Consider the following 27,319-nt stretch of genomic DNA (forward strand, 5'->3'; position numbering starts at 1 on the left):
GTCTGATTCAGGGGTAATCAGAATGCCATACTGATTGCACGAGAGGAGGAGCTGGGGATGGAGGAGGGTAATTCGCTCCTGAGAAACGCGATAGCTGCTGATAATACTGAAGGAGCTTATATATGTATACAGTTATTGGCGTCGTATTCCTATAGGCAAGGCAAGGCAAGGCAAGGCAAGGCAAGGCAAGGCACGTTTATTTATATAGCACATTTCATACACAGTGGTAATTCAAAGTGCTTTACATAGAAGAAATTAAAATATAGGTAGACATGGATCAGCTGAGAGACCGCTGATGCAAGCTTGACTAACGTGACCTGCCAGAACTGATACTACGCTTGATAACTGTGAGATATAAAGTCTCACTTTGACATAAAATCACAATCATCAAAAATGAATTGATTTTCTGCTCTAAATATGATAAAACTCCATGAAGTAAATGCACAAGAAAGAGGCACACATAGATATTGACTAAACGTTTTGAGTATTTTAAAATGTGCACTCTAATTAACATTCACAAAGTCACATAACTAAGTTATAGTGAAGGTCAGAGAGTTTTGGAACAGAATTAATTGATTTCAGAAAGTCATGATTAAAAAAGGAAAGCCAGTAGATCAGTCAGAATCTCAGAAGGCAGCACTTTCTCGTATCTCATATTAAAACTCTGGTTTTACCGCCTGCTAATGTCAAATAAAAATAATTAATGTATGACAGAAAATTCTTAAAGCTGATTCTCTTTATAATACATTTTTTTTTCAGTTAATCTTTGCTAAGCATATAGTATTATTTGCAATCAAAATGGGTTACACTTTATTTCGATGGTCCACTTTAGACATTCTACTAAACTATAAGTAACTTTGCAACTACACGTCAACTAACTCTCATTAGAGTATTAGTTACAAAGTTACTTGTCTGTTGGGGGACAATCACAATAAAGTATTAGCAGATATTAAGCAGACTAGAGATGCTCCGATCAGCATTTTTGGGGCCGATCACCGATTACCGATCACCAAAATCATCATCTGCCGATTGCCGATCACTGCCGATCGCAGAATGGTAGAGGAATGGGAATCTTTTATCTATAATCTAGCAGAGTTTGCACCATTTGTAGAAATGAAACTACCGGTAACTATGAGGTGGCAAGAACATTTTTTTCCTGAACAACCAATTATGAAAAACACCCCAAAACCAGTAGGTTGTTTATCAGACAAAAATTCATGAAATACATTTTGTAGGCTAAGTCAAATTTAAGACCGTTTTAAGACATTTTAAGATCATAAAGATTGAAATTTAAGACCTATATGACGCATTAACCAGCAAATAACAAATAAAATTAGCATCAATATACACTTTTTGTTAACATAAGCATTAAAATAATAACATCAATTATGGCTAGATTGTAAAAGAGTGTCTTGCAACATGTTATCTACTAACATGTACAAGTGCAAATAAAGTTTTGACAAAAAAGGTTTTATAAAAAGATAAACCTCATTTTGAGCCTTTAAATAATTTTCTTATAAAAAGAATCAGTTAAAAAAAAGATAAATTAATGACATTTACAATGCACATTAGCTTATCTTTTATTTTTAATAGTAAAATTCGGTCCGATTTTCCCGTGGCGGTAAAACCGACAAATAAGTTTTAGTAGCTTTTGCGGAATTCTGAAGTTGATATTTTTTCATCTCGCTGCGCGTGGAAAAAACGGCCGCATCACTTCTATAATGAGCGCGCTTGCCGCACGCCTACATTTGAAATAACAAACTTGAGCGCGCAAAAGACGCGATATGTGAACGGCTCCTTGGCGAGCGCCGTGTTCTCTAGAGCTCCACTTTGTAGGCTACGATTACTTTTTTGCTACTTTGTAATGACTTTCTGCGGCCAGAGTTTCTGGAAATAACTAAAAAAAAACTTTAAAAAAAGCTCCGGTCTGCTGTTGTGTGCAGGTGGAAAAAAGTCGCACGAGTAATTTACATCACGTGATCGGCTTTTTTGATCGGCGCTTTTGGGGTTCGCCGATCAAGCTATTTTTAGCCAATATCGGCCGATCATGATCGGCGGCCGATCAATCGGAGCATCACTAAAGCAGACGTTTCTACTAATACTCCAATGACTGCTAGATGACATGTAGTTGCAAAGTTACTTATAGTTGGTAGAATGTTTAAAGTGGACAATCAAAGTAAAGTTTTACCTAAAAATGTTGCATACTAATCAAATTAGAATAGAAAGTAGAAGAATTTCATTTTGAACCCAGTGTATATATCACTGGGTAGACTTACAGCTTTGAACATCTACCACCGGAGATCACACGATCAGCGGGGAGCCAGTGGATTATTAAATCCCCCGGGAGGCAGACACAGGAGGCGGCGCAGAGACCGACGACAGAAGCGCGGCTGCAGAGCAGGGATTAGGGTTCGGCTAAAGAGGGCACCACACAGGCCCGCGCTACCCAGCCTTCTTGTGTCCAATGCCAGATCGCTATGCAACAAGATGGATGAGCTGGCGATGATCATCGAGGCAAAAAGATATGCTAAAGACTGCTCGCTGGTAGTGATCACAGAGACGTGGCTGCACTCTGGGATTCCAGACGAAGCTATCATGCTTGCGGGCCGTTCAGCACACCGGGCCGACAGAACCGGCAACTCCAGAAAGAGCAAAGGAGGGGGGTTCTGCATCTACTCTAACAACAGCTGGAGCACCGATGCCACAGTGACTGAAAGACACTGCTCACCAGACCTGGAGTTTGTCACACTGAGATGCCGACCCTTCTACCTGCAGCGTGAGTTCACGGTTGTTTTTATCACAGCTGTTTATATACCACCCAGTACTAATGCTATAGTAGCTGTGGATATCTTGCAAACTAGAGTAAATAAATTCCAGTCCACCCACCCGGATGGGATCCTTATTGTGGCAGGGGACTTTAATCATGCTAACCTGCGTACTGTCCTTCCCAAATTTCACCAGCATGTACTGTAACATGTCCAACCAGAGGTGATAAAACTCTGGACCATGTGTACAGTAACATCAGAGGGGCATACAAGGTCTTCGCTCATCCCCATTTGGGGCAGTCTGACCACCCAACCCTCTTTCTCACACCAGCGTACAGACCTGTGTTTGAGATCTGTGCACACAGTGAAACAAACAAAACTGTGGCCTGCTACTGCGATTCCACAACTGCAATTGTTTTGAACTGGTTTGAACGCACTGACTGGGCTCACAGCAGTCTTGAAGTATATACCTGCACTGTTCTGCACTACATTAAGACCTGCATTGACAATGTCACTGTCGAGAGACAGGTCAAATGCTATCAAAACAACAAACCATGGATGAACAGGGAGGTCAAGCTGCTGCTGAAAAAACGTGATAAAGCCTTCAGGTCCAGGGACATGGAATTATTCAGCACCGCCAGATCCAAATTAAAGACAGGCATCAAGGAAGCAAAAGTGGCCTACAGGAGGAAGATCGAGGGGCACTTTAACGAGGGGGATCCCCAACACGTTTGGCAGGGAATCCAACACCTCACGAACTTTAAAGCTTCAAAAGACTCAAGCCCAAGTACCAGCAGCAATTTGGCCGAGGAGCTCAACTGTTTATTTGCGCACTTTGAGGTGAATGGGACCAGGACTGAGTCAACATCAGCCACACCAATAAAACTCTTGCCCACAGATGCCCTGACATTCTCTTTGAGTGCAGAGGAGGTCAGGAGGGCATTTCTTGGCGTGAACGCTTGGTGGTAAGGCTGCCGGGCCCGACGGGATCCCTGGGAGAGTGTTGAGACACTGAGCCGACCAGCTGGCTGAGGTATTCACTTCCATCTTCAACCTCTCTCTGTCTACCTGTTCCATCCCCAAGTGCCTCAAATCTGCCATCATTGTGCCGATCACAAAAAAATCAGCTGTGAGTAGCTTCAATGACTATAGACCAGTGGCCCTCACTTCCACTGTCATGAAGTGCTTTGAAAGACTGCAACTAAATTACATAAAAGCTTCCCTCCCCTCCACACTGGATCAGCACCAGTTTGCCTATAAAGCAAACCGGTCAACCGCAGATGCCATCAACACAGCCCTGCACTGTGTGCTGACCCACCTTGAACATCCTGGCACCTAAGCAAGACTGTTGTGTGTGGACTTTAGCTCTGCATTCAATTGCATCATCCCTGGAAGAGTGGTGTCCAAGCTTCACGGACTGGGCATCAGCACAAACATCTGCAGATGGATCCATGACTTCCTCACAGACCGTCCCCAGTCAGTTCGTCTGGGCTCCCAACTTTCCTCTGTTCTCACACTCAGCACTGGGGCCCCCCAGGGTTGTGTGTTGAGTCCCTTACTCTACATCTTATACATTCACGACTGTACCCCAGCTCATGAAAGCAATACTTGTATTAAGTTTGCAGATGACACCACTGTGGTTGGACTTATTCATAATAAGGATGAGTCCGCCTACAGGGATGAAATCCAAAAACTCACCACCTGGTGCTCCACCAACAACCTGTCTCTCAACACCACTAAGACTAAAGAGGTGGTGATAGACTTCCGTAGGAAGAGGACTGACCTGGCCCCAGTCTACATCAAGGGAGACACGGTGGAGAGAGTTAAGGACTTCAAATTCCCGGGGACATACATCTCACAGGAAACCACCTGGCAACCAACACTACAGCCCTTGTGAAGAAGGCTCAGCAGCGGCTGTACTTTCTCAGGTAACTTAACAAAATGAACCTCTCCCAGAAGTTGCTTTTATCCTTTTACAACAGTTCTGTCCAAAGTATCATCTCACTACATTCTGGTGTGGTTTAGTAGCTGCACCACTGCGGACAAAAAGGCGCTGGACAGAATTAGGAAATCAGCACAAAACATAATTCACATACAGCTCCCCTCACTCACTGACATATATCACACCAGATGCCTGCAGCGGGCAAAAAACATACAGTAATTCAGGACTGTTCCCACCCAGGTCACAACTTCTTCACTCTGTTGCCATCTGGAAGGCGTTAGAGATCTTTCCAGGGCCGACTTTTTAATAGTTTTTAACCAAATGCTATAAAGCACCTGAACTCATGGCCATTGGATTGCACTGCACTTTAATGTGTTGTGTTTTGTATTCATTTATGTATTAGTGCTCATATTGTTTATGTCACCACCAGGGGAAGTGCAATTGTAATCTCGTTGTTATATGCAATGACAATAAAGGCAATAATAATAATAATAATATCAGTGAAAATGGGTTGTCAGTGTCTCCTCATAGCTTTAGACAGATTTGCTACATTAGGTCTGGTGCAGATGTTGACACACACACACACACACACTCGATGTACTGTAGAAGCGCCCAAGTGTGGTCAAGTTGGTTTTGAGATCTGCTTTGATCCCCATCTATGGGTTTTAGTTTCATGGAAACAGCCATGAAAACAGATCAAACATCTCTACAGCACACCACCTAAACATCACTAAAACCGATCTCTGGTCAAATCAGTGGAGTGGGAGAACCAAGACCTGCAATCTCCTGAGCCATTACCATCTCTCTTTAACTCACTCACTCCCTTAACATTCACTTGTTCCTACTATTTGGCTTTCGTTGTGTCCTTGTACCCAACAACACTCTCTCATTTAATTTCTTATCTTCTGCTGGAGGATCCTCTCTTTCTCCAACCACGTCTAAAACCCTTCATTTAAAGACAAGGCTTCATTTGTGGTTACATGTTTTCCACTTTACATCTGCAACTGGCATTAAAAAAACTATTTTTAAGTTGATTAAACTTTGACAGATAATATTTTAGACATTTAAAGTTAACATGATATAAATTAACATTTTATGTTCTCAGTGGTTTCACATTCTACATTTATTTTGCAATTTTGGCTCTTTCTGTGTATTTTTGTAGTGAGAACTAAACCAGCACATTAAAAACTGCCAACTTCAAATAAAATAAATACAAAATAAAAACAGCTTATTTAACATTTAGTTGGACTACCTGAGGTTGACAATTCCATTTCAAATAAATGTTATTCTTTTAACTTTCTATTCATCAAAGACAAAAATATACATCACGGTTTCCACAATAATATTAAGCAGCAACTGTTTTCAACAGTGATAATAATAATAAGACATGTGTCTTGATGTTATAGATCGCTCTTCATCAGTGTCTCGCTCTGTTCGTCAAAGAACTCCCTCTCCTGAATACTGAACTACATCTCCCAGCTGTCCCATTGTCTGTTGGAGCCTCTCTCCTAATCACCTGCACAGGTGCAGCCACTTCTCCCATCTATGTAAGCTGCTCTCTCTCTGTGCTCGACGCGAGGTCTTGCATCTGCCACGTTCAAGCTATTCTGAGAATTCTTCGTTCCCTGGATTTCCCTGGTTTACCGCTCATTGCCTTCCTGGTCTCTGAGTATCTGCTGCCTGCCCCGACCCTAGCCTGGTATCGTTGCTGAGTTTGGATTGCCCCTTAAACCTGCTCTTCACCGTTTATCTCTGTGTGCTTTGCTGTTTAATAAAACTCACTGCAAATGGATTCGCACGACTCTGCCACTTCGTTACACTTGAGCACCAAAACAGCATACGAGTGACAAAATTATTTTTCAAGGATCATGTGACACTGTAGACTGGAGTTCTCTCATTTATGCATATCATACATCACATGAGATATCATAACAATAATAATTTGTTACATTTATATAGCGCTTTATCTGAGACCTCAAAGCGCTTTACACAGAAGGGGGGAATCTCCTCAACCACCACCAATGTGCAGCGTCCACTTGGATGATGCGACGGCAGCCATATTGCGCCAGAACGCCCACCACACACCAGCTTACTGATGGAGAGGAGACAGTGACTTAGTATATGGGGATGATTAGGAGGCCATGATGGACAGAGGCCAAGGGGCAAATTTGGTCAGGATGCCGGGGTTACACCCCTACTCTTTTTCGAAGGACATCCTGGGATTTTTAATGACCACAGAGAGTCAGGACCTCGGTTTAACGTCTCATCCGAAGGGAAGTAGAACACCGATATCAGTGTTCTACTTCCCATCTCATGACTCCACAATCATCTGTGACCTAGAGCCCAAAGATAGCTGTAAGACCCTAATAAGACCCTAAGAACACTAACAATTTTCTAAAACAATATATTAGTTCACCTCAACTGATTTCCTGCAGAGTAGCTCTGCTAAGCAGCAGGGATGGTGGACCAAAATGGTGCTGTTTGCCAAAGGTGTACATTTATAAAGGATTACCTGTCTGATTGCTGAGGTTCTTACATGACTAAGCTTCTAGCATTACTCAACTTCATTGTTTACAATGCTTTAAGCAACCATCTGGCAGCAGAGCCAGTGAGGGGAATGTGGGTGGATGGAGTGCATTATGCATTGGACTGAAGTATGTGCCATCTGATTGTTTACCACAGCAGTTTCAGAGTTTGATGTAACGATACTCCAAAGCTTAGGCTGTTTTATTTGAGTCTGCAGTGCCAATCTTTTAGACAAACAGTGTGCATTTACCTAGAAAAGAGAGAGAATGAGAGAGACAGATCAAAATAATTCTTAAAGGGATAGTTCACAGACAAAATAAAAATTGTGTCATCATTCACTCACCCTATATCGTGTTGAACCCATACAACTTTATCTGCTCTGTGGATATTTTGAATAATGTTCAGACTTTTCTTTTTTTATACAATGAAAGTAAATAATAATTTATACTGTTCAGCTCTAAAAAAGAAAGTTCAGAAATTCTAAATTAAGTTTTTTGAAGCCATACAATAGCTTTATATGACGGTGTCATGATCCCGGCCCCCCTGGTCCGCACCAGTTCGAAGCTGGCTGCTAGGCGCCGGACCGGGGGGTCCCCTGCCCAGACTCTCCCCCAGCCTCCAGACATTCCCCCTGGCGGATAGACAACAAGGGAAGGTGATGGGGGGGATTCAGATGGGAACGGGAAGGGCTGCCGTGGATTGGCCTCTCCCCGAGCTGCACGCTTTAGCCTGACTGGCCCAGTCCTTAGAACAACTCCTGAACCCTCTGCCTGTTCTGGCACGGCCAAGGACACCCTCTGCCTGCCCTTGTACGACCAAGGGGGGGCATCTGTATACTTCCTGTCTGCCCTGAAACGACCACCAAGGTTGTCCCTGAACATCTGCTCTGCTGTGAAGGTCTTCAGCTGGTTCTCTGGTTTTCATGTTTAATAACATAAATGCATTTGGAGCCTCGTTTGAGTTCACCAATCATTACAGCGAAACTGTGGGTTAGTTCACCCAAAAGTGTTTAATTGTCATAATTTATTCACCCTTTCAAGTTTCCCAAACAATCCCCATGTCTTCTACTGGCCACTTAAACAGATTGTGTCTATGTGTCCCTAATGCACTCTGTTGGTTCAGCCATTGCTGTGCTGGTCGGATGTTTTGAAAGCACCACACTGCAGAGTGAAGTTTATAGACCTATAAATACACCTACAAATTGCTCTAATAACTATTAATTTGATATAAATTATAAGAGAAAGTAATTTGACAAAAGAAATACTGCACAAATAACTACAGTACATACACTAATTTAAAACAAACATACATAACTGACAAAATTGATTTCTATAGTTCTAGAGTTCTATAGACATTTACAGTTTACATGCAGCCTCCGCTCTCTCACACACTCAAATACACTCAGACAATATCTCATGGCCTTGAAAGCACTTGATGAATTTTCATCGTCATTTGGCAAAAAATTACTAACTCCCACAAGTCTACAAAACCAAGCACTCTACAAAACTAAAAAAGAACAGGAGCTTTGTGTTAATTTATGATTCAATGAATAAAATAAAATAATTTTGTGTCCTGGCTGTATAAAGTGTTTGATGGCAGAACAGATGATTTTTTCCCTCATCTTCGGTCTCACTGTTTCTCAACAGGTTCATTTTCTCACTGGTTCATGCTTGAGGGTGAGGGGGTGGAAATCTGACACACACACAACTGCAGTAACAGCAGCAGCTTAAAGCATGACTAATCAAGCATGAAGTGGCATGGACGCAATTGAGCAAATTAACAACCAAAAACAAATGCTAAACAAACCATGACTCATATAACAAGTCAATTTCTTTGTGTGCCATTCGGTTTCTCCTAAAACCTCACTCATCTTTGACGTCCATGCCAAATTATGGCATTCAAATCTTAATGAGCTTTTAAAGCAGGTATGCCAGGTGCTTAAATAAAAATTGAACTCTTTTTTTATATTTGAAACATCCTAACATTCTGGTTCATAAACATTGGGAACCACCGAGGTAATTGAGAGATTGCCCTTGGCTACGTAGACGTGCAGAATAAGACCTCAAGTTTGCGAGTTATGTGGCCTGCCTATTAAAATTGTAATCTCAGCTCACAGCTGTTTTCATCATCATTCCAGATTGAAGTTTTGTGTCCTGGTTACTCTTACATGCCACACGGACAATTAAGATGTGCAACAGATGGTAATAAACCGACATTTAAGAAAAGCAGTGACATACAGCTCTGGCACAAGACTTTCCAGATTGGCACTAACAGTCAAGGACAGATGAGGCCGATGAAGAGATATTGGTTTCTGTCATAATCTGTCAGACTTTTTCATGATAAGGAATAATGAATAGTAACCATTAAATGTGCATACTGTCTATCCATCCATTCTCCGAACTGCTTTGTGTAGGGTGATGCCTGAACCCACTGCATCCTGAGACACAGAGATGGAAAATATTAAATTCTATACTGTAAATAAATAAATAAATAAATAGTTTAGACTAATGTGGATTGTTATTGTATTCAAGCAATGAAATTACAATAAAGGTCTCAGACAATGTGGTTTCAGTTAAAATGTTAATGTTTAACGCTCCTTTCTTTAATCTCTTAACTTCATCTTGTATGCCACAACCTAAATTGAACTCAATGGCGTCATGGCAACTGAACCAGCAAAGCAAACATGAAAGGAATAAAAAATGCAGTAATTTTTCACACTGTCTTCAAGATCTGTATGTACTTGTGTCCAGTATAAACGGGTCATATTATACAACTCTTTTATAAAAAAAATTAACATATTATAAACACTACCTATAATGTATATAATAATAATAATAATACATATTAACATATATTATTAAATTCCATTCATGAATTAATTTATAAATGAATACAATTAATTGACATATAAAAAAGTCGTTTTTGGCACAAGACTTTCACAAATTGTATATGTCGACTTCAAAATAAGTTTATAACAACCTCTATTGATGTAGTTAAGCCTATGATTGGTTTAACTTGTACCTGTATGTGAAATAGAAAAACACATGCAATTTAACACACAAATAATCAAACAAACCATTTACAACCTTCAACATTATTTCAATAACAGTGTTTGTTTTATTGTCTTACCACTGTAAGCTGATTTTGGAATATTATCATAAAAGTGGTTTATAAATTATTGACATGTGGGTGAAACAGTCTCTCCAGAGCTCTTCAGAGAGCGTATGAGGACTGAATGACGGACAATGCCTCTGCTTTTACTTTCTTCCTAATTCACCGTCTGACCTCTCTTCAACTCTCCGTCTATCTCCTCCCTCATTCACCTCATCCATTTGTCTGCACCACCCTCTCATCCTAATGGATGCCACTAGCTTTTCTTAGATCCTTCCACTCCAGCAGTGTACAATCTCTCTTTGTCTCTCACTGTCTGCACTTGCACTTTTCATATGAAAAATGATTGCATGCTGAGCACTTCAGAGACATGGTGGAGCACCGTTGGGAGAGAGTGCCAGGCAAAGCGTCTGGCTGAACTGAATCACTTCTTATTCATCCTCTCACGCTTGTGAGTGTGAAAGTGTGATGGAGAAAATGCAGACTTGGGTTAATGATTCATCAACTCAAAACAAGTGAGGGCAAACATGTGGATCACTTTGTGTGACAGGGAAAGTATGTCCTGTGACTATGTAGAACCCTCTTTTCAGCAATATATATATATTTTTTTTGCTGTATATAGTTCTTTGGAGATATATAGATATATTTTTTTTTTATTAAAGTATACTGGAGAAATCATATATAAATGGTTATCAAAAGAAACATAGAATTTTAAAGAATATAATTTGCTATGACATAATATAGAACTTCAAAAGGTTATCTTATGACATCATATAATTCAAAAAGGCCCTTGTATTGTCACAATCGGTTTTGGTTTCAGTTCTGTCAAGTATTGTCTTTACGTTGGTTTGTATAGCTGTTGCATTTATTTTCTCCTGCGATCTCTGTGTCTGTGATCTGTGTCTTTGCCTGTTGTTATCTTTGTTAATTTGGTTTAAAACTGTATGTAAAAAGCTGTATTTAGATCAACATCTCCTCTCCTCCTCTGACACTGCCTTAACAATTATAGCATAATTGAACACTGAAAGGAAATTATATTACATCCTATATGGACCTTGAAAAGATTTAAAGCTCTATCTACCTATCTACCAAAACTGTTTGTCATGAATCCTCTAAAGAAAGACAGAAGAGGAAGGTAAACTTTAAAAGTATCCAAGATTGGTTTCTGCTAGACAAATTAAAAAATGTCTGAAAAAAACCCTCTTTCCTGCTAGCTCACCTACTCTATTCTTTCCCATTACTGTCAGTGCAGTAAAGAAGATGGATGAGTCCATTTTTAGCTCAGGGAGGTAATGCCAGCCCCTGACACAGCTGAACACTGAAGCTTTAAATTTATATGTTCTGGGGGGCTCATCATTTCCATCAGTATAAACTCATCCTGCATTAAAATGATTCAGACCTACAGTACACACACACACACACACACACACACACACACACACACACACACACACACACACACACACACACACACACACACACACACCCCTTCTGCAAAACAACTGATTTATGTCCACTTGCTTTTTTATTCTCTCTGAAAATTGCACTTTGAGATGCACAAAGTAAATGCAAAAAAGCAACAACTATTCGTCAAACACACAACACATTTGCCAACTAATTTGGAACAACAGACATTTCAATTCCATTCACACCAGAGGAAACAGAAGAAAGGTGGGTTAGCTCACATCTTTCTTCAGGGGCATTACATGGCTTGGTGTGGTGAGTTGAGAATGATTTCTGGGGCTCAGACCAAGGAGAAAGTACAAGGGGCCCTGCCTCACTCTCTGTTGTCCTCAAAATCATATCCATTTACCCTACAAACGTCTAGGTTACTATTGTAACCACCGTTCCCTGAATGAGGGAATGGAGACTTTACGTCAGAATGGAACTGACCAATTAAGATTTCGCCTGAGAGCCAATCAACTTCAAGTGTAAACTAAACGAGCAAATGCACATTAGCATGCAAGATTTGCATCACGTGCCCCACCCCGCGAAGCGGGTATATAAGGAAGCTCATGTGCGATCGCACTTTAAGTTTTGCGCTGAGGAGCCGAGCCGGTGACCCGGCCACTCAACGGTGGTGCAGCAATTGTGGCGATGAGACATAATGTCTCCATTCCTTCTATCAGAGAACGGGGTTACAATAGTAACTACCACTTCCAATCTTCTATGTAAGCCACCTGATCCACGTGGAACCCCAGTCGGTGTTTGAGGCATCTGTTGAGACAACAACATGCCTGGACACTTGTTCTAGGGGAACTCCTGCCCATAGAAACTTGAACCACAGGCTGAAGGTTTGACGACAGACTCGGCCATGAAGGCACTGCTGAAGCAGCCTCATATGAAGCAATCTTATCAAGCATTACCGCGGAGCCTCTGAAATAGTTTCAGTGGAGCCGTCGACCTTCCCTTGAGCGAGGTCAGGCAGTTCAGCACCGACTCCGCACATTCTTTCGTGAGACATGCTGTCAGGTTGACTGAGTCCAACTCCATACTGAGAAAAGAGATCCTCTGCACGGGGAGAGTCAGCCTGTCCAGCGGCTCTGTAATCCTTAGCTGTTAGCATGGAGGAGAACTTACAGGCCTTGGATGGGAATCGCGGATTACCCCGCCAGGCGGCAGTGCTTTGTGGAAACAACTGCATAGCTACCACGTTCTTAACCGGGGGGGATCTCCATGTACCCCTGGCCACCCCACCATCGAGGGTAGTGAGGGAGGAGGAAGCACCAGCTTGGATTAGGGCAGAAAAAGATTTGGTAACCTCTTGTGCACTTCCGGGAAGAAAGGCACTGGTTCTTCACCTCATCGTGCTTTAAGCCCAGACACGTGAGGCAGCGATCGTGACTGTCAGACGGGGTCAGGAAAAAAACAGCATCCAGAAACACACGGGTGGAATGACATCTTTAAAAATATGCAGTGTCACACCTGTGGTAGCTCTTTGGGAATATCTTAGGGAAATAAGCTATTTTAAGTGCTGAAGCGTACAGGGGAAATGGCCTCAGCACAGCTTACAGGAGCTATAGCAGCCTGCAATATGCCCTTTTAGAAGCTGTAAGAACAGCATTAAATTAACTCTGAAGTCGTGACCACCGCTGGAGCGCCGTCACACCAACACCGGATGAAGAGCTTCTCCCGACTCATAGCACACTTGTTCGATGATAACAATAACAACCGCTTGGCTCCGAAGCGAAAGCTTAAAGTGCGATCGCACATGCGCTTCCTTATATACCCATTTTGCTAGGCGGGGCGTGTGATGCAAATCTCGAACGCCAATGTGCATTGGTTAGTTTATTTTACACTTAAAGGTGATTGGCTTTCAGGTGAGATTCCAATTCGTTAGCTCCGTTCTGACGTAACGTTAAACGTGACTGAAGGGAACCATAATTACTATAAAACCCTAACCCGTACAACTAAAATTACTCAAAAGTTTAAACAGCTATATTTATCAAAGCTAGACACCAGAATATCATAAAACATCTGTGGAATTGGGGAAAACGCACCTAGTATTTCCACAATTCCATTTGGTGCAGAAATCACTTGAGGTAATTTGGCACAGATTTAATGGGTGTTGCGTCTGGACCAATCAGACACAAAACAATTGATTCATTATATTTAATGAACAATCCGGCAAACCCACTCTCCCAACAAACTGTTAAGAGTTCTATGTGTTAACCATCCCCTGGAAACTGCAACTAACATAACCCAAATTAAGATTAAGTTTACACACAGGCAGAACCAGGTGTCTGGTTACAGGACACGTGAAGACTGATTAGACTGTTTATGACCAGAAGGAATCTACAAAGAAATGCAACTCTCACTTAATTCTCATTGAAAAGGACAAATAAACCCTTTTAATCGTATATATATAACCATTTGAGGCATGTATAAACATGTATCAACTTTCCCATCTCATGATTTTCCTTTTATAGGGTTTGGACTATATATCAATTCAAACTCTTTTGGATTAATGTTTCAGAATTGCATACTATGGTTAACTAAAATCACGTGTAGAATGTTAGGTATTTATGAACTCCAATTTTCGCTCCCTATTTGTTAATTTACATTAGATTTTGCTAACTTGAATCTGATTCTCTTAAACACCCATTCAAATGACATATTCAAATGCCCTGCTAGAACACAAAGAGTCGTAAAGTTTCCCTCTAAAATAACACCTTCTTATTGGCTCAGTCACCTCCTGAGGGTCCCGAGTTTTTCCTGATTCTGAGAAATTCTGATGTGAAGATGATGCTGAGCTAGAAGTCTTCTAGGTCCCCTAAGTTTGTGCCAGGCTGCAGCCTTGTCTTTCCAATCACCAAAGATCCTCTGACTCCAAATGTTTCTCTTTCATCAAGACAACATCAGCAAAGATCAACTGGATCCTAAACAAATTGCAACAGGACAGTTTCATTCAAATGACATGCAAGTATCTAACTTAGTCTCCATTATTCGATACATTAAATATCCCTACCCCTTTTAAACAAGAGTTTGTTAGAACTAAAGACTGATGGTTTGCTCAAATCTGTTAATCTATGCTATTACTTCTCGTTTTACTGTATTCTGCTTCAGCTCTCTTTCCCTTGGTAAGCTGTATACATGTATATACTGTATATGTGTGTATGTCAAATTAGTTTAAGGGTGTATTCACACCTGCCTTGTTTGGTTCGATTGAAATGAACTCAAGCTCGTTTCCCCCCTTGGTGCGGATCTTTTGGGCAGGTGTGAATACAGCAATCGCACTCGGGTGCGGACCAAACAACCGACGGTTCCAAACTAACTCTGGTACGGTTTGTTTACGGGTCAAATTGTTTCTATGTAATTTGGGGTGATGAAATGCCTATACATTAGTGGTGCAACGGATCGCAGTTGATCTGTGATCCGTATGGACCAGCTGCCCCACTGTCCGGCACGCATGTGATTCGCGGATTAACTACAAAATGTAACTATCATAGACTGAAAGTTTATCATTTGGACGTATTTTGTCTTGCCAATTTACACATTCAAACAATTTTAAACAAGGGGCGAAAATGCGTTATAGCACTCGAACACCGGATTGATTCATCTTTTGCTTTTCTTTAAGACGGACTCGTCTTAAATTCTCAGCAAGTATTCTCTCGGTTATGTCATAGTTGAAAAATAAACCAGATGTTTGTCATTTTTTCTCGGTCCGAGCAGAAACCCAATATTCCTACTGTTGTCTGTGTCATTAATGTTAATACAACAACAAAATACAGCTTTAACAAAGATGCACCTATATATTTAATTTCTACATTTTACATTTAGGCTTAATTATTAATTTCTGTACCGGAATTAGACTTTGTAACTTTTATTACTGACTGTTCACTTGTTTTTAATAATGTTATAACTTTATCAGTGAAGAGCATGCTTTCTCCGCCAAGACCATCTTACAGCACATCGTCTTCGCAAAATCCTAATTACAACATCGTATAGATGACATTGTATCATATGATGCTCATAAGTTTCTTCATATTGGGTTAGTAGCTGATAACACCAAATCAGTTAAAGAATAAAAATTGCACTATGGAAGATCTCCATAAATTGCCTGTTTTTGCACTTCCTGCTTTTCCCTGCTTGAGAATGTCTGTCCAATGAATGGATGACTTTAGCACACATGTGGTTTTGTATACAAATTGTGGTTCACTTGCAAAAAGGGCAGTGTGAAAGTGAACCGTACCAAACAAAAAAAAAACATTGTATTTGGTCCGGACCAAAGCAAGTGAACTAGCGGACTTTCCGTTCCGTTCCGACTAAGTGTTTAGTCTAGTAAATAAAGTCTTGTTCGTGTCACATGTAAGTTGTCTGTGGTTTGTGCTCATATACTGGAGTTACTAATGGCGCTTTTCCATTACCAGTACCAGCTCGATTCGACTCGCCTCGGCTCGGCTCGCGTTTTGCTCCGTTTTCCATTGCAGATAGTACCTCCACAATAGTACCTGGTCGTCATAGCGACGCGACACACACCCACTACACACACACACAGGACAATGGAGGAAATTGAGTGTATGCTGTTTTACATAATATTAGTAATGGGTATATCACGCAATCTCTGGCAAAACTATTTAAAAATGCCAGGGTTATAAAGGAGACTCCGTCTGGCACGTGCAATGATGACGCAGTGAATAGTGACGATTCTCTGACCAATCAGCAGTCTGCCGTGTTTCACGTCATATTTTAGTATCGCCTCAGCTCGCTTAGCACCTCGCTGGAGGTGATATGAAAAAAAGTATCTGGAAGCAGGTACAGGTACAACTTTTACACAGTGGAAAACCAAACAAAGGCGAGGCAAGGCGAGCCGAGGCGAGCTGGTACTGTGTAGTGGAAAAGCGTCATAAGTAGATTTTGACTACTATGACTACTAAAAAAACTGTTTTTTTATCCCAACCGCAAGCACAAACATTCTGTTACAGCTCAGAAATTGTGAAAAAAATTACACAAACATTAGGGCAATGCTAAACGTTCAGAATAGTACACATAAAACATTGCGTTTAACTAAAAGTAATGCTAGCACCACATATGACAACAATGACAAATATTTTTTTTATTACTTATCAAACTTTATTAACTGTTAAAACAAAACTTCACAACTAGTGGAGCCTGAAAACACATTTAAACATGCACACACAGAGGCCTAAAACAGTTAGTAGTAATATTTCACCCTAAAATGAAAATGTATTCATAATTGATTCACTGTTCTAATACCGTATGCCCTTCTTTGTTTTGTGACCACAAAAATATGGGTTTTAAAATATGTCCATATAACGGCAGTGAATAGTGACCACTGACCAGCATCAAGCTTTTTCAAAAAGATGCAAAAGTATCACATAATGATACTATGCGACACGTGCCGTAGGCTATATTCTGTGTTCTGGGGGCATAAGATATGAAATTTGATGTATTATTTAACAATAATCCTGACCGTGGCCGACGGTCTGTGCTCAACTGTGCATTCATGAGACAGCGGCGCAGTTCACTCCGACTCACCCAGAAAACACGCACAATTTGCAAGAAATCAATTAACAAAAATGCAACACAAAATACAATCTATGTACCATCTTCTCTGAGGTAAATATTTCTGTTCTGTTTGACATAATTTGTTATCGTGCTCACATCCGTCAACTGTCATTCTGACTGTCATCAGACAAACAGAGTTACGGTCTGAAGATATTTAACTCAGTGAACAAAGATCCTTGACACTTTTTTGGGGGGATGTCTAGGCGTTGTAATTCCTGTTGCGTATTTACTTAACAGATTAATAAAATAATGAATCACTTGGCCTAGCCTACTACAGATTGCTATGGAGAAAGAGTTACTGATCGACTGTATGAACTTGATTTGTTGACTCCTTTCTTGTTAAGGGGCAAATTGTGGGACCTAGGGTATGTGCGTTGTATTTACAGTTTAAAATACGCTGTATTTTTTGACCGCCCACTGCAAAGGTAAAAGCGTCCACTCTTTTTGTGTCTCTGGATACAAACCCCAGAAATAAACATTTCTTTGGAATGAATAAATAATGAATAATGAACGTTGACTGAATGAATGAAATTTCCTATCCCATGACAGACAATGGCTCTTTTAACTATTGATGGAAAAATGGTCTTTTAAAAGGTACATTAAAGGGATAGTTCATACAAAAATGAAAATTCTGTCATCATTTACTCGCCTTAAAGTTGCTCCAAATGTGAGTTTCTTTCTTCTGCTGAACACAAAAAAATATATTTTAAAGAATGTCTGAAACTTTAAGCTTGGAAGCATCAGGGTGTTTATTAATATAACTCTGATTGTATTCGTCTGAAAGAAGAAAGTCATATACACATAGGATGGCTTGAGGGTGAGAACATCATGGGGTAATTTTCATTTTAAAGTGAACTACTCCTTTAACTGACTAAACAGAGGTTTAGTAACAAGCTGTGAACCCTTCTACAAGGCTATGCAAATAATAAACTGATGGTTCTTTTCATAGTAAAATGTATCTTTTCAATAGCTTAATTCCCTTTTTCCGGCATCACACACAAGCTTATGTTGGACTTTGGGTTATCACAATGCACTAAACAGTCGTATAAAATACATAAAAAAGAGAAATGTCTTTATTGCAGTTAAAACAGGAAGTCTTTGCTGAAAGGAAGAAATTACATTTAATATTGAGAGCATGTACGAAGAACACAGCTAAATTGAATTTATTATATAAATATTTTCTTAGGATAATGTCCAAAGCAGTCTGAAGGGTGAAAACCACTAGAGTTTGCAAGCCAGCCCACTTGAAGTATTATTCTGTCAGTGTGTCTGAGTTTGTGTTATTCTGTGGTAAATATCTGCACCACAAGAATGTTGCAATGTATAGAATGCTAAACTCACTCTGCCGCGTCAGTTACAGTAAAACATCTGCTTCAATAAATGTTTTTATTGTATCTCACGAAAATGTACAAGATGTTCACCAAGTGATCATTTGACTAAGGCTTATGAATGTGCTCCTCAAAGACACTCAAAAGGGTAAATCATGATTTATTGGTGCAAATTTAAAGTAGACAAATCAAATGATGATGAATATGTTTCACCAGCTACTGCATTTAACCAAATCAGAGCTAACTTCCCAGAAAAATGTTAAACTCTTCCCTTTAATGCCTTTTATGCTTTGTTAGTCATGTTTCTTAATTTTAAATCACTTGTCACTCCTGCACAAAAACGAATAGCTGTTTGGGGAAAGCAGTCTCTTAGTTCAGAATCAGAAACTAAAAATTCATGAATTTAAATTTAACAGAGCTGCTTCCTTTCATTTTCTGCTGTCAGCAGATCTATCAAACCGATGACTATGCAGAAAGTGCAGAGTATATTCTCAATGTTTAATCCCTTCTTTCAAAACTCAAACGCCCTCCTCAGGGATGAGATGTCGACAAGCGTGCACTTATACTGCAACTCAAGCTCTTTAGGATGTTTTCCTTCTCCGTCTTTAGATGCATGCCATCATTTTTCTTTCAAGACAAATAGACAAGCAGATTTTTCTTGGCAGATGATTAAACGGGTAAAAAATCCAATCCATTTACAGTGGCATAAATATTACAATCACAGAGACCTGGGGGTTTGCTCTTTTTACTTGCAGCAGTATGTAATCGCCTAGCATCCATACACCCTAGAAATCACATAGCAACAGCCTAGAAAACAAAAACCATAGCAACAGCATAGCAACATCTTGGCAACCACTTACTTATCTTAATGGAATATTTTGGGTAAAATAAAAGTTAAACTCAATCGTTTGTGACAATGTTGATTACAACAAATAACATTTTAAACTTTCCCATCATTAAGCAATGTTTCACACTAAAATCATAACACAATTTAATTGAAATTTGGCAATTCAATGGAAAAAAAAATAGTTTTTTTTATAAAGTGTTACCATTAATTTGTGGCAATCAACAGTATGCCATAAGTGCTTGTATTGAACCCAGAATATGTATTTAAGGAAATGTAAACATCTAATATTCCACATCATAAGATTTTCTATTGTCTCCATGACTAAAATAATAGTCCATCTCAGGTAACAAGAACTGCTATCTAGCTATACCTACAAATTCTTGAAAACTGCCAAACCAGTGTTCCTGGCTGTCTCTTCAGCCCTGGGACTGGATGTTTGCCTTTGCCATGCCATGTCCTCTGGGTCTGAGATTTAAATGTGTCTGTAAGTGTGCACGCATATGTCAAAGTGTGTTGTTTATTTAAAAGCTTTGTAGTTCTTTTATCTGGATGGAATATTGAGCGAACACTTTGAACATGCCTTTTCTCATATAAGAACACAGTTACTTCAAAGCATCCTCGCTATGTTCCAGAGGCTGGAATGTGATTATTATGTGGCCACAGAAAGCTGCTAAGTTTTTTCTCTCCAAACAACCCCACAAAATCCTCCATCTTTTGGGACAAAAGTTTACAGTATATTACTTTTCAGTTACAACTATTTTCCTCTGTATTCTAGGTCTATTTTAATCAATAACTGACACTATCTATTTGCTAGTGTGTATGATATATTTCTCCAAGTCTTATAAGAATGTGTGTTTTCTGTGGTTGCAAGCTTTTGGGTTTTAGTTCTTCTAACTGCTTGAATATGTCCGAGGTTTCTCTGCTATGTAGACAACTGCGGATGTGTGTGTATGTGTGTGCGTGTGGTTGGCATGGTCTTTTCTCCCTCATCTCCATCTGGTCTCCATTAGGACTGGGAGTATAAAACTATTGCACTAAGAGAGGGAGCTCCACAGAGCCTCTGATCTCTTAACACACTAACACGCTCTTGCAGCTATGGTCACAATGCTATGGGTCTGTCTGCTTTGTCTACAGGGTTGTCTGCTTACACATGCTCTGGACTGCACAGGCAGAAGTGTGGACTGTGCCGGCACACAGGTTACAGAGGTCAAGGTAAGGTCTGGTTTGAGATCTTGCATGGCTGAAGAATACAATACGCTCCATTTGGGATGCATCATAGTTTGCTTAAAGTGCTTTTTAGTGGTACTAGTTCAGTTGGGCTTACTTGTGTAATCACACATGTATAACACATTAATTACACATCAACAGTACATTAATTACACATTACATCAAAATAAAACTTCGCTTAAGTTAATTTCAGGCAAATCACTGAACTTAATATAAGAAACAAGACTTTGTAGTTTGTGGTCTACACTGGACTACAGTAAAAGCCTTGGAATGCTAACCCACAAGTTTCCATTCCAGATTGGTTTTGCGTCACAGTGGCAAAGCAAGAGAATAAGGGCAATTATACTGGCCATGAGGCATTGTGAGTATTTTTATATATTAAAGGAGGCAGTAAAGACACTGACCAGATGTGTTTGAAGGTCAGAACCACAGACACAGATGTCATTTCACTCTTCGCTACCGTGGAGTCTGAAGAGCTGTGACTCAATAGTCTGTCATCCCAAAATACCCTGAAAATACCAAACGTCTCCAACTTTCCATGGCATTTCAACGTGCCAGAGCGCTACTTGACTTTCCACTTACTTAGTTTTCCATTTCTTCCGTCTCATGAGTTAACATGCAGACATGAAAAAACACACCTGTACGTGAACTATCACACAAACACACATGCACTGTCTACGGCTGGACTTCAACTTCAATTAGCTTAGGTTCAGATGAATTTCCATAGTTCAACAGTACTTGGAAAACAATGCCTTCTTTTTCTTGGCTTTCTGAAACGGTAATTTCTATTTGCTGCTACTCTGCTAGATGTGGCTGGTTAATAAAGAAAGAAACATAAACGCTGCGCTTCTTTAATGTCTAAATTGTTTTAAGTGAATGCAGTACATTTTAAGATATTGATGTGGAAAGGATGGGATGAAATAGAGGAAAGAGTAGGAGTGCTGAGAGAGTTTAATCTAATTATTTATTTTAGTCACTTAAAAGAAGTTTTGAATTTATGAACAAAAAAATAATTTAATAAAACTAAATAGTGGCTTGATCGTGAACAAAAGTATTAATTACAAAGCATAAACAGTATGTGCACTGAGAAGTGCCAATTATCAGAGCTTTGATCAATATTTATTTAGGAATATACAGACTCCAGAAAAAAGGAAATCAAACAGACCAACTGTCTAGCTCAAACGGACACAAATGTGGATTGTTTTCTAAACAAACAATATAAAAATAAAAAATAAAAAAAATAAGTTGCTGTTAAAATAATTCATATCCCAAAAATAATCCTCTTTCATGTCCTTTCATAGGTTGAAGAAGAGCCCTTCTCTTCTCTGGTAAGTCTGTGGCATACAGTTTAATGTTTTTGAAAAGTCTCATAAGTCTCACCAAGGCTATTTATTTGATCAAAAATACAATAAATATTATTGTACTATTCTATACTATACTATATAAACTGTAATATTGTGAAAACTTATTACAATAAAAAACGGTTTACTATTTTAATATATTTTTTTTAATTTAATTTATTACCGTGATGGCAAATCATTCAACAATCATTATTTCAGTCTTTACTGTCACTTGATCCTTCAGAAATCATTGTAATATGCTTATCTGGTGCTCAATTTATTTGTGCTTAATATTTCTGTGAAAGCTGTGATGCAATTGTATTTATGGTTTGTTTTATGAATAGAAAGAACAGTTTTTTGAAAAACACATTTATAATGTGACTTTTTCTTTGATCATAAGGCAAACATTTGCAAACATCTATTCTTTGTGTTCAGGTAAGGATGCGAAGACAAGCGCAACTCACTCAACGGCCTGGATCTTACTCAGTCAAAGGATCTCCAAACACACTCATCCAGGTGAGAAACACATTCATGTAACATAAGAGAAAAACATTTTGTACTCTCGGCAGAAAGCGAGAGAGAGTATTACTCTCTATTTATGAAGTTTATGTACTTTCTGTTCTGTACTTTAGACCGATAGGTCGAGGCGACATTTGAATGCCAGTAAGAAGAAGCCCAACAGGTCTCGTATCGGCTCTTACTCACTTCTTTCCCACAACCACGCAACTAACCCACTACAGGTGCATATCCATGACAGCCACAATGACATTTTAAATCACAAGTGATGATATACACAAATTAGACTTAAAAAACATTAATAGTGCAATTTATTAAAATGGTACTATTATCATCTACTACCATTCATGGTACTGTACAGATGTTAAATATGCAGCCACTTCAAAATGCTGAAAAAATAATAAGCCCTGATGTTCTCTGCGACAGGTTGTAAGTGTGCATAGACAGTTTGAGGATGTTCCCCATCCAAAAGTGCCTGCATTAAAGGTGAGTTCTCTCAAACATACACACATTTCTGACAATTCAGTGTCAAAGGGTATAAGCTCAACTCCATCTCTATTTTAGTCTGTGAAGAAGAGGTCCAGAAGAAGTGAACCCAAGAGAAAGAAGAATGTGAGGAATAAAACATGCTCATGAGATGTTCTTTGAAGCACCAGACCCACACTTACTTCTGCTGGACTTCCTAACTCATTTAAATCTGAGATTATGTACTTAAAGAGAGTAGACTGTTGTGCAGATAATGTTATCACTGTTAATGACACAATTTGGACGGTCCCAGAGTTAGGAATTAAACACGTAAAAACAAACTACTTCAATATGAACATATATGCAGTATACTAAACTTCAAAATCTGCATAATACTCATTTAAAAGAAAGTTTATAGTCTAATTATCTTTTGCTAATATGATTCTAAACAATGTTGTACTAAGTAAGTCTATATACACTGCTTGAACCGATTCAATATATCTAAAATATGTTGTAGATTCCTGATTAAATAGACTTTCTTCAATGTGGATGGTCTGAACTACTTCACAATAAAACTGATTATTTCAAACTTTAAAGGTATAAAAGTATACTTTAAAATAATATTTGGAGAGGGAAAAAAAATGCTAAATAGCATTTAATCATTATATAATGTTTAATATCTAAAAAAGTCTGTACACTGACTGTCTGATGCATATTGCTGGGAAAGCATTTTCTCAATCTGGCAAGCTCTAATCTGATTGGTTGACTTTGCCTTGTGGAAGTCGGGGTACACAGCTTATATGATCAGGTTTATAGCTTTAGATGTTGGTCAAACAGAGGTTTCCTACCTAAGTGGGCGATTTTTGGCCAAGTGCACTGCAAAAGTGGAGCAGACTTGTCTGGTTATGCAAGACCAGCAAAAAGCCAGTATGCTTGCAGACTGCCAGAGGACTTTGGCAGAGAGATCGGTGATGCCCAATTAGAGAGAAAACACTCAGACTTCATCTATAGCAACAGACGGTCCATTGTTGTCAGTGTGTGCGCATGCATGTCTATATAAGGTACCGAACTACCAGCCCATCTGTGCATGTGTCCTTCCAGTTCTGAAGGAGGGACTGAGAAAATGCACTGAGTAATCCATTTAGTGATATAACCGACATAACACACTCAAAAACACACACACACACACACACACACACACACACACACACACACACACACACACACACACACACACACACACACACACACACACACACACACACACACACACACACACACACACACACACACACACACACACACACACACACACAAGTACTAGGGTTTTTATAAACACACCAGACTTAAGGACATCTAAACAAGATCTGATGAGGTGGTAGGGAAATTCTGGGAGGAAGCCATGACACAGAGACGTGAAGAGATGCAATATTTAAACACACACATTCTTCACACCTGTCTGCTTAAAGGGGTGGTATAATGCCCTTTTTATAAGATGTAAAATACGTCTTTGATGTCCCCAGAGTGTGTATGTGAAATTTTAGCTCAAAATACCCCACAGATATTTTTATATAGCGTGTTAAAACTGTCACTTTTTGAGGGTGAGCAAACCGTTTTGCTGTGTCCGTCCCTTTAAATGCAAATGAGCTGCTGTTCCCGGAACAGAGGGCGGAGCTTCAAGAGCTTGTGTCATTTTACCTCACAGAGACATAAACTGAAAAAAAAAAAAAAACTTTTCTGAATGGTTAGTTGATGAATTTAGGTAGCTTATGTGTAGTTATCTTCTAGTCATTAGCATATTCTGTCTTGATAATCTATAAATCGAATTCCCGGGGGCGGCGCTTATGTAAATTTTAGGATTAGAGATGTCACTAACTCGGGAGGAATGTCATGTAGCCCCTACCAGCCGTTTGTTGTAGTCCTTAAAAAGCTATTTCTTTAAAAGAAAATATCTCCCTTTGCTTTGAACTTTGTGTGTTGTAACTTTGCAGATGTTGTTTATGCTCAAACAGCAACATTACACACTAACAAAAGTTAGAAATGTGAAAACATAATCAACCACCCCTTTAAGTCTGACGGGTATGGATAGCCCTCTTAAAGGGGTAAGTGGATAAGAGAGGAATCGTGCAGTTAGTTTACAAAAAAACAATTATATTGCTATAAAATGTGCTCTATAAATAGTCTGGCTATCACCAGACCAAGCTCAATCTTTTAAGATTGATCACTGGTCTGGGGAGTCTGCTCTGTATTTCTATTGCACAAGAGGCGTGATCAACAGGCATAGTTTAAATGACAGTACGCAATTGGATAGTCCTTCAACCAATCAGCGACGCGAATACTCCAGGCATGAAACGTGTCAACAAACGTGTTGGTATGTAGCATTGATCAGCGGTTTGCAGAAGCAGCAATGGCATCAGGTTGTGTAAAAAAAGAAAAATTTAAGTGAGTGGTATTTATACCCACTCGAGCGATTTGTTTGCTAAACTAAAGAACCCATTGAGCATCGTCGAGAAGTTAAACGGAATTGGATTGACGGTCGTGCGAGAGACGGGTAAATCAAATTCTCTATCGTCATTGGGTTAAACCCGCCAATAGTGCGCCAGGTGGATAAGCCAGTTTGTGATTGGTTCCCACAAATTTGGTAAGGAAGCAGGAGAAATAAATGTACATGTTTCCAGCCTGATCTGCAGGGAGAAATCAAATCGCCGGCAGATCAGGCTGGGATTACCCAGTCTACTCTACAATGTGCTGTAGTCCCATTTCGCAAACAGCCATTTTTGATTACAGAATTAAAAATAAATGAAAAAAACATATTATAGACATTAATTTATAATAATATTTGACATTAAATGAAAAAGTACAGTCACATTTCAATTAAAGACACAACTTGAACTTGAATATTTTCTTTATATTATGTACGTACTTGTGATATCCCATGATGATTAGAGTATAGGAGTATTATTAATTTCTTATTTCTATTTCTAAGATAGCCTTAAGTAATTTTCAAGAAATAATTAAGAAGTTTGTGTTTGGCTGATTTAAGGTGAATCAGAGTTTAGCTTGGGCTCGTCTCTGTTGGTCTCTGAGCTCCAGGAGAGCAATGGAGGACAAATGAACCTCATCAGGTCCGTCAGCTATGCGTAGAGTCCGTGCATAAGCATACCTATATAAACATATAACCACACAAAAATGCTTTTAATATGACACATCACTAAAAACTTCTAGTGATCCTTAAACAGCTATCAAATAGCTTTAAGTAGGTTGATTGTTTATGGTATAAAATTATAATAACATTTATATAATTATGACTATTAGTATTATTATCATCAATAAATAATTATGCTAAAACACTAGAACAATTATTTTATACATCAATAATAATAAAATGTATATTTTATGATTATTATTATGAAATTATTATTATTATCATCATCAATAAATAAAAATTAAACTCTTAACACTAGTATAATTATTTTATTTATAAGTATTACACACCGCATTAATAATAATAATAATAATGGCAACATAAGTTTATATTAGTTAACATCAACTAACAATAATTTTATATGGTTTAAATATATAACAACTTTTAAATAACTTTTAAACAGATATATTCACACTTAAATGGCACTGTATATACAGTATATACACCACATGGTATTTTCTTCAAGATAAAAGCAATGTCTTTCAATAGTATTTTATGGACATTCCATGATACTTGAAATAATTGAGAAACTCATTTACCTCACCAACAAAATTTCAGCAAATTAAAATATGATGTACACTTGTTTTCAGGAAACAATAATTTACTCACATTTCTGCAAGTGGGAAGTCATCAGACACTCCTGCACCACCGTAAACTTGAATGGCACAGTCCACCACCTTACTCGCCATCCTGCCTGCCGCCACCTTTATCATAGCAATCTAATGAAGAAGAAAAAAATCCCACAAGGTCAAGATATTATGGGTGGCAAACAGATCTGAGTGAGTGTGTTTGTTTTGCTTATGTCCTTCATTTGAGAGTGGTTTCATTAAAAAGTACCACACTGGGACCTTACAGGCAAAGACATCTCCACAGGAACATGCAGTAAAAGCTAATACGATTTCATCAGCCTAACGTAATCCTCGGATGTTTAGTACAATTATAGATTTGTGTGGATCTGGTATGCATCCAACAAGACATTTAATTTTGAATACACAGACATGAGAAGATAAATACGAAA

The 27,319-nt window shown here is 39.0% G+C and overlaps 2 protein-coding genes across 2 annotated transcripts in view; one reads left to right on the plus strand and one right to left on the minus strand.

Moving 5' to 3' along the window:
- Nucleotides 1-20,580: 20,580 nt before the first annotated feature.
- Nucleotides 20,581-23,684, plus strand: LOC306992255 (uncharacterized protein). The gene is made up of 6 exons (XM_079600933.1): nt 20,581-20,760; nt 22,077-22,103; nt 22,551-22,631; nt 22,748-22,855; nt 23,058-23,117; nt 23,196-23,684. Exons 1-6 carry the CDS (start codon nt 20,644-20,646, stop codon nt 23,265-23,267), a joined length of 465 nt encoding a protein of 154 aa, XP_079457059.1. The 5' UTR covers nt 20,581-20,643; the 3' UTR covers nt 23,268-23,684.
- Nucleotides 23,685-24,125: 441 nt separating this feature from the next.
- acad11 (acyl-CoA dehydrogenase family, member 11) overlaps nt 24,126-27,319 on the minus strand; it is a 69,865-nt gene continuing 66,671 nt past the window's right edge. Inside the window, exons 19-20 of the mRNA XM_079600928.1 lie at nt 26,911-27,020; nt 24,126-26,259 (exon numbers count right to left, since the gene is read on the minus strand). Coding sequence (XP_079457054.1) covers nt 26,145-26,259; nt 26,911-27,020 — 225 coding nt within the window. The 3' untranslated portion in view covers nt 24,126-26,144. The remainder of the gene's footprint in view (nt 26,260-26,910; nt 27,021-27,319) is intronic.

The sequence above is a fragment of the Phoxinus phoxinus genome (genome assembly GCF_949152265.1).
Source record: "Phoxinus phoxinus genome assembly, chromosome: 24".
Classification (NCBI taxonomy): domain Eukaryota; kingdom Metazoa; phylum Chordata; class Actinopteri; order Cypriniformes; family Leuciscidae; genus Phoxinus; species Phoxinus phoxinus.